At 39.7% G+C, this 9391-nt stretch overlaps 1 protein-coding gene across 1 annotated transcript; it reads right to left on the reverse strand.

Annotated features, from left to right (window-relative positions):
* LOC136002068 (granzyme A-like) lies at positions 1 to 6585 on the reverse strand. Its single transcript, XM_065656900.1, is given in 6 exon segments — positions 1 to 185; positions 909 to 1173; positions 3535 to 3675; positions 6298 to 6367; positions 6369 to 6438; positions 6525 to 6585. Coding segments are annotated over 6 exon segments (792 nt in total).
* Between the last annotated feature and the right edge of the window lie 2806 nt (positions 6586 to 9391).

The raw sequence follows: 9391 nt of genomic DNA on the forward strand, positions 1-9391 counted from the left end.
TTAAAACACTCTTGCCCATCTCCTGGATCTCTGTGAAGAGAAATTATTTTTTTTTATCCAGGCAATATATTTTTCAGTCAGTCGTGTATAAACTCTAGGCATGTCTCTTCTCCCACATGCTTTTCCAAATGAAACAATCCCATTATATCGACCAGCATAGACCAACGGCCCACCCAAGTCTCCCCAGGACACAAAACAGAAGTAACTATAAATGTGTGTTTGCTGGTTTCCAGCAGCACATGCAGCGCCACCCATGGTGCATAAGCATGTTTGGAAATGTTGCTTCTAACTTGTTCCAATCTATGAAATGGCTCAGTTGGCTTATGTCACTTCATGGAAGTTGGGTGAGGTATCAGGAGAGATTGCTTTTAAAGCTTGAGGGTGCCTTTGGGTAAATGTTATAGACCAGCAGAGTGTTATCATAATTCTACTTCAAAATGTATTTTTTTATTGTTAGTATAAACTGATTCTTATTTCTTTAATAACTGGCCCTTCTGGACTTGCCACAGAAGACATCAAAAGCAAGATCCAAACAGCACTCCTGAGTGTAGAGTTAATTCTGTACTATTCAGATGTTGGTATGTGGAAAGTATCAGATGATTCAGACCCTGTAAATTCTTTGTCTCTTGTAACTACAGGTGGTGCCTAAGGAGTGCACCTTAGCTAAAGAAATGCACCTGAAGTTAACTGAGATAATTCCAGACTCTCAATATTGTTGTGTACATTGACCTGAACTATTCAAAGTTTCAACACTTCCTTTTCATAGCAATAAAGTCTCTTAAAAATGTGGTTAAAATTACTGTGAATCTGATCAGCCTCATTAAGTGTCTAGTGCTCCTTTGTTCGCAGTGAAAAGGGAACCATTGCTAAAGCACATCCCCTCCTCTTTGTAACTTTGCTTCTTACCTGGCATGCATCTCTCTTTGAAAATCTGCTTTTCCCTCCAGCACACAACATGTTGCTGGTTATTTTTGTGTGTTTTCTGTATTTTCTCTCGCAGATTCTTTTATCAACAATTTTGAGAGTTGTTTCTTGAAAATATTTTGGTGGTTTTCCTGGAGATGTGACTTCCCAGCCAGCCACCTTGCACATTGTGCCAGGTTTAATATCTTCGTAAGACTCAGGCAGAGGCAAAAGTTGCACATGTTTATCCAGCCTCGCCAGAACATTCAGCTAGGGAAAAAAAAAAAAAAAAGAAGAAATTTTTAAAAATGCTTTCTCAGGCAGAAAGGAAGGAAAATAATAATAATCTAGTTTTAATTGGCATTCAGTCTCATTCTACCAATACTTTCCTTACAAATCTCTTTTCAATAGTTAGGAACTGATCCTGAGCTTAACTGCCCCTTTGCAAATCCAAAAGAGGTGTCTGTATAGCAACTTCCTACCTGTGGCAGCAGTGGTGAGTTCAAGCCCAGCTTCCCATTGATTACAGTAGGAAATTAAAAACCTATGCAGGAGTTAGGCTGTTGGATCTATGTCCTGTTCAAGAACCTAACTTGCCACTGAATGTCTGTGTTGAAATCAGACTCTGGTGCTTGACTAATACTCATAAAACTCCCAGGATGGTGCAACGTACCCAGTAACAAAGATGACAATAAAAGCTATAACCACTTACACATGACAGCAGTGACATGACTGGGGAAAAATGAGGTCTTGAACTCTTCAGACTGCCAAGTTTTTGCTTTGAGATATTCAAGAGGGCTTAAGTGGTCCAAACTGCCCCTTTTTTGTTGGCCTTTACCTGACAGGTTCATCCTTCAGCAGAGACAAATTTAAGCCTACCAGTGAAAAAACAGCAAAACACAAACACATATCTTCAATGCGTGTGCTTGCTAAGGGTTCACATCTTCTGTTTTACACAGAATCATCATGCCATGACTCATTTCATAGGTGGTTATACGTGTTGCTGAATGGTTGTCAGTTAAATGATTCTGGCTTTATACCTTTTAAAAAAAGCACTCCAACAAATTACAAGTTTAACTGAAAAATCCTTAGGGTTTATTATCACCAGTGCTAGTGGGAATTTCCAAAGATGGAAAGTTTATCCCAAGTTACTTACTACTCATTATAGCAGAACTGAAGAGATGAGAAGTGAGCCCTGGTGCTAATGCTACCCCTATTCCTGTGTCAAATCAGACACAGGATTTTACAGTACCTATGTCCTTCTGGAACAGAGTTGTAACTTTCAGCTCTAGAAATACTACTTCCTAGTGATCCATTCTGGTATTGTGTCTACAAATAAGATGGTGCTCCTGATAAGTTGCTGGTGGCCACAGGAGAAGCCAGTGAATTGAACTTGTGTGCCTCTGCAATGAAGCAGATGGAGAATGCTCACTAACATTTAGGGGAAGGAGCTTCTCACACTTGGACAATGTTAAGTCACTGGTGCCATAAATGTCTGTAAATGCTTCAGGTAGTTCCAGAAACAGACATTGCTAGTTTCCTCCCTGTGCCGTTGTCATATCAAACTGGTGATACCATCTACACACTAGAAATCAGGTTCAAGTCATCACCTCCTTTTCCATATAATTCCACCATTTTTTTTTCAGAACTGTGGTAATATTCATAATATACTGTACCTAGACAATTATTTTAAATATACATATTGATTTTCACATGAAAATATTTCTTCATTATCACAGGCATATCATTAAAGCATAGCCTGAATAAAGATCCATCCAAGATTTCTTAGGCATTGTATTGAAGTCATGTTTCTAAAGGTACAGGCAAGACAATGTACAAGTCTCATCTTTCTCAGGGACTTTGGATCAGTACTGAATCTGCTGGTACCAGCAAGGCAGTCTTCCATAACCATTTGACAATCTACAGGCTTCCTGCATGGAGATTGCCATTCCCCTATTCAAAACACCCCCGGCTGCCTCCATGTCAACCTCGGTGCTGGATTAACCGAGTTTGCAGTGCAGGGACACTGTGAGGCATGAGCCAGGCTGAGCGGGAGCTGGTATGCAAGAAATTCTTACAGCCCTGACCCGCTTTGGCATCCAGGATGACGACATTGGTGAGGACATCTTGCCGTGCTTCACTCTGCTGCGTCCCAAGACTTTTTCACTATGTGACCACTCTGTGCTCCTACAGTTGAACTCATCTATGTCCTGTATTACCCATACTTTATGTAGTTACCCCAAATAATTAACAGTAAGCTTCATCCCTATTTTTGTTTAGTTCAGCAAAAGGTAACCCTCTGAGATACAGCTGTGATCTAGACTCCATTGCATACAACACTTCAGCACTGCCTTTGAAAAATTACTAAAGAATGTATTTTGGGCTTTCAGAGGGGTTGCTGCAGTGAGTGGGTTAAAGGGAGTTTTAGAGCAGAGAATGGGCTTGAAACGTTATCCCTGCTCATAGTGCCCGTGATCCTGTAACCTTATCTAGATTAGTACAACAAAAAGCAGGGTGTTTTGTGATATTGTTAAACTATCTAAACAATGCACTCTTTGATATCAAAGAATGGCCAAAATGATCGTCAGCAAAATTTCTTTTATAATAATACAACAGTAATTAACACAATACCTTGAGGAGCATCATATCATTTTCCTTGGAAGGCCTGCCAAACTGAGGATTAGGAAAGTAATACATAACCTTAAATATCTGCTGTTCTTTTTCAGCTATGGATGCTTGATGGGCTCCAAGAACAACTCTAACTTCTGATTTGTTTAATCTGTAATTTAAAGAAAGTGCAGGGAGAGAAGGACACTACTGGAACTGAGCAACATCTCTCAAGATAATCAAAAGACATGTAAGATAATACAATTTCATTTTAAAACAACACAAAACATAGGAAAATATATCCATTTTAATGTTTTGACATGATCTTGTATTTTCCTCTACAAAGCAACATTTCTTTACTGTAAATCTAGTTTGGTGAAATAATGGTGTGAGAGCTGACATTCAGGGACTTCCAGAGCCTGGAATTAATTTCATGAAAAAGCCTACTGGCTTTTTAAGGAGAGCCCCTTGCACAAGGACTGCTGGTGCTCATTCCTTTCATTAATCTTTTAATGGTCTCCTTCGGATTTATGACCTAATCCTGCAAAGGACTGAAACATGCCTGAATAATAGAATGTAGGTGGTCTTGCTGACATCAATGGGATGTCAATACACATACTAATACTCGATACTCATTCTGAGCACTATGCGCACAGGTAAGTGCTCTGCTAAAGTGGACATATTTAATACTAACAAAAGTCTTGTCCTTACCTTCACTAAATACAGGATTCAGCCTATCAACAAAGAAGGATGGGTGTTGGCTAACTCAAGAAACCCCTGCCATGAATATTAAAAAAGTAGACTGCCAAAACCCAAACAGAGTTATGTGTCCAGTTCCTGGCTAATAAAAAATAAGAGTTAAGCAACTCATAAATCTCCTTCTCCCCCAAGCTCTCTGAATATTATCAGAAATGTATTTACTAGAGTTTGTCTTTCTTCGCTTTGCCCTGTTAAACTTAATGCAGCCCAGTAAGATTACATTGCCAGAAGACAAACTGCTGCTTTCCTGTTCTTCATCTTTAGAACACAATCTCACTACACACAGGACTATTTATTCAAGCGACAACAAAGATTTTATCAATCCAAACAAACAAAAAAAATATTTTCTTCATTCCAGCTGCATGTCTCACTGAACGATACAATTCATTGATTTGTATGTGAATGCTTGCTTGTGAAAAGAGCCACAAAGCCAGTGCTGGATCCTAAAAATTTATCTTTTTATCTACAAAGCACGCTTACATAGTGAGAATTATATAAGACTCACAAAACTCTGTTCTTGGGACTCTTTCATGTATCATCCTCAACAGAGATGCAAGTGCTGGACTTGCGGGAAGCCCAGGCAATCACCCACTGTGCAAAAAGAGAAACTTCAGGGGGGAGCGGGAACTATAAAACAAACCTGCCACCTCATCCAAGTCTCTGACAGGTTGTTTGCAGGCCACATACAAATTCATATTGCTGGATTCATGCTATTTTGTCTAAGACAAAAAAATATTTCAGAAGTGACTATCACAAAATTTTATTAGTTAGGAAAGCTTACAGGCACTGCAATTGCACCTGCTAAGAATAGTCTAGACATAGCATAGGGGTGGGTGAGTTTTGTGTGGGCATCACCATACAGCTCAGGAGGAGACCAGATAGATGTCGTTTCACTTTGCCCCAGTGACAAAGACTCAAAATCAGCCCCAACTGACGTGCATATTAGAAAACCAAACCAGTGACCAGAGCTGTCCTCTCCACAGGACCAGAGACAACCAGTGCCCTCTCCACTGAATACCTCCCAAATCTGAATTTTTATAACCACAACTAACTGGGTATCTCTAACACACTGTCTGAAGAGTGAGACTCCAGATTCCAGTAAAAAAAAATAATTCTGTAACTCCAAAGAGGAAGGGTTGGCTCTTCCTTTGTGAATGTGCAAAACAGCACATACTGGGTGTGAATATTTCTACCCTTACCAAAACTGCAACCAAACCTGATTCAACTGAAGAAGTGTGGAAGCCAAATTCACTTAGAAAGAAGGAGCTGTGTCCCCTGTTTCAGACTAAGTGATGGAAAAATGCTGGATGAGATGACCACACTGTGTTTGAGGAGGTCAGGTTTGCACTGTTTTATTGTAATTGGTTTGCTTTTAGTTACTCAAAACACAGAAATAAAATGGAGAACTAAAAAACGATTTAGAAAATATTTTAGCAAAAACACGGGCATTTTGCTTCCTAACACGAACAGCAGATGTCCTCCTTACCCTGAGACAGCTGTTGAACAGCTGTGCCAGCCTTGGGGTCTCCGACCTGTGGAAGGGGTCCTTGTGCTCACATTTGACTTTTCAAAAGGAAAATGCTCCTTGTCATAGTCATGACTGACGTTCAGATTTTTTAGCCTTGGTCACTTAAAATGGCAGGAATAGTGTTTCCATCTAATACAACTTCATCTCTCAGTGTATTTTGAGGCTTAGTCCCAGGCACTGAGGTAAGATTTGTTTAAATCACTTTTGAAAATATCCCTGTCTCTAAGACATTGCTGTTTTGGATTCATAAATAATTAATTGAGTCTTTTATCAGCACAGTCTGTACCTTGAAACACTGGCAGGATCTGACCAATGAAGGTAATTGTACACAATGCAGATCAGTAGATTACAAAGCAAAACAGAATTAAAAGCTCTTAAATCAGTTTAGTGAGAGAACTGCAGCTTCTAACAATTCTTTAGAAATGAATAATAACTCTTCATAACTTAAAGGGTTGCATGCCATGCCTCACCTCAGTTAAGAGTTAGAATTGCCCTACTATGAGATCCTTACAATGCGCTGCTGTCAAAACCCATTGCTTTTCCACAAGAGCTCCTCCACACACAGTTAGTCTGGGTTGCAGCCGTAGAAGGTCAGGAATGAGGACACACAACGTGTCCTCCAGTAATGTCCATGCAATCATCTGAATGCAACAGAAGTGCAATTATATTATGTGTTATCTAGAGGAAGTGTGAATTTGGATATTTTTATCCTTAGATGAGTACTCACATCTTGCGGATAGGATAACAGCAGTTAGAGAGAGCAGGAGAGCAAACAGGTGGCTTGTCATAGCTGCTGCTATTTACCGACAAGAACATTGTAAATTACAATACAGCCCTTTCTATTTAAATGTCCCCTACAGGAAATGGTGGCTGAAATGTTTTCTGAATAGCTCCCTCTCTTGAAGTTTCCCTTTACATCATTAATACTGTATTATCTTAACTGCAGCTTGGTTTCTTTAGGTTCTTTCTTCAGGTTTCTTTAATAACTCCCTGTTTCTTGAATCCCCAACATGTGTCAATATTAATTGTTCCAAGTCTTACAGGAAATTCATCAGCCCTTCACCACAGGTATTATATCAGAAAACAAGCACATAAGGAAATTCCTGAGTATTACAGAGGATGAATGTGTAATAAAATGTGTCCCAGAAAAGTTAATGCTCTTTTAAATTTAAAGAAAAAAATGGAAATATGTGAGAAGAATGAAACTGGCCATCTTCAAGCAGGTGAACAAATGGGACAACAAATACAAGGGCCACTTGAAAAAGCTTCACAGAACACTGGTGAGAGGGAAAACTCAGGGCATGTAGAGTACAAAAGTCACTTCCAAACTGTCGACCAACATATACCAGCAGTCGGCAAATCCTCTGCAGAATTGTACTGCCCAGCTAACATTTTCAGTTGAAAGACTGAAAAAGATTAATATATTAATTTTATCAGAGCCACTGAGAATTGGCAGGCATCTGTTGTCTGATAAGCTTAGGAATGCCTGACACAAAATACAAGCTACACACGTGGAGGGCAGAGCAATCAATATTTTCTTAGCAATAATTTTTCAGGGTGCATAATTCAAATTAAGAAAACCCTAAAGTGTGCAAGTGTCAAATGCAAACAAAATATTTAATCAGTGGTCACAAGAAAAAGACAAAAAGACCTAGTGGTGGGAGAGGCTTTTCTGTATTGCAAACCTCTGTGTCTACGCCCATGTTTTGCACACCGTGCTGGTAAACCACTACAAAAAAACCCAGCATGTCCTCGTGTGAAGAACTTAAAAAAACTGCTATTGTCTGAAGTATCTTTAGAAAGAATCAGAAATTTTTCATGTCCAATATAGTTAGCCATCATTTTTATTAAAGAGCTAGAAAACAGTAGCTCTCCAGATTGTTGAATGAGATTACAGCATTGAAATGCTTATTTCTATGGCAGAATCTTACTAGTAACCTAATTTGAAAACATTTACATTATGAAACACAGTGTAACACATTTCATATTTCAGAAGACTCTTCCCAAGCTCTTTTAAAAGAAAATATGTGATGCTTTAACTTCATCAGCTCTTAAAACAGCTAGCTCTAGTTACCACAAAATCACTCTCCATCCTCCAGCTATTTCAGGATTATTCATCCAGTGGAAGTTATCTATGCAAAGAGGATACTAAATTTATAATTATGACTGAGTCCTTTATGGATTTCTCTTCCCACTAAGTGGCTAGCTTAGAAAGTGGCATAAGAGACAAAATGGGCAACAGACTCATGTTCTGACCAGACAGGAGAAGGCTTGTGTTTCCAGAGCATAATATCTAACGTGGGATTCTTTCTGCCAAGTACACTCAGCTTCACAGAAGTAATGCTGATTTGCTACAGGGTTTTGAGGACTCTCTGAGTTAACTACGTCTACTTGTACTTCTGTGCTACTATACTTCTCTGCGATATGGCGCAGCAAACAGATGAAAGCAGGAAAGCTGAGCAAATAGGTGAGGCAAGGAGACAGGAGGTACCCCCGCCCTGCCGTGCTGTGCCCCGGCAGCTGCACCCCACTGCCTTCCCTTCCCCAGCCCCACACACCAGCCCTGCGGCTGAGCTCAGGCACTGCCTGGGCAGGGCTGTATGGAGCTGAGAGTGATCCGCTGGCCCACGGGAACCGTCCTCAAAGGAAAAGGCTAGAAACAGCAGTTGGGTAGACTCGTCGTTCTTTTACTCAGGCAGTGGTTTCTGCTGGGAGACAGGCTCTGCCTCATGGGCACTGCGGAGAAAAGGATGGAGCATTCTGCTTACATGTGTCAGTCTTCTTGAAGGCCAATTGCTTACACAGCAGACAGCTAATAAAATAATTTGACAATGCACTCAAACTGAGAAGGAAATTTCTTTTGAGGGTTCCCTTTACATGCAAAAGTCCAATAAAATCTAAACTTGACCATAAATTAACTTACTGCAACAAGCAAAGGAGACCAGCCAACTTGTTGCACATCCTAAAATTTGACGTCAGTTTTTCAGCTTCATCTGTGTAAGTTATAAGCTGAAGACTCTGACAAAAGCGTTTGGGTACAAAACTAGAGGCTGATTTGTGTATATCAAATTGATCTTTAACACCTGTGCAATCAACCTGAGGACTATGTGATAGCCAGAGCTGTTGCTCAGAAGGAGCTTGCACAGAAAGCAATCAGTTGTTATCAAACAGTATTTTAGACTGCGCATTCCTAATTCCAATTATCAATCTAAAAGGGATCTCTGAGGATTAGAGGGGATTTTTTAAAAGGCATGGGTATGCTAATACCTATGGAGTTACAGAAAGATATCTTTAGAAGTAAGCAGGATTTAGAAGTAAATAGGACTGCACTTAGAAATTGAAAAACAAATATAAACAGGCTATGGAAGATTTGGGTTTAGACGGTAGGCATAGATTTATCTTAGTTGCCTGGAAAATATCTAGGAACATTTGCTCATGTTTTATTTTGTGTCTCCCAAAAAGGTTTTCCTTGAAAATAGATCAGGCAAACATAGGATGACACACATCAAACCTCTTTTCACTAGACATGGCACCTCATATAGGAATATCCAAGGATGAATCATTGTTGTACTATGAGTTTAAGCAAGTCTCAGT

This window comes from Caloenas nicobarica, chromosome Z (genome assembly GCF_036013445.1).
Source record: "Caloenas nicobarica isolate bCalNic1 chromosome Z, bCalNic1.hap1, whole genome shotgun sequence".
Lineage (NCBI taxonomy): Eukaryota > Metazoa > Chordata > Aves > Columbiformes > Columbidae > Caloenas > Caloenas nicobarica.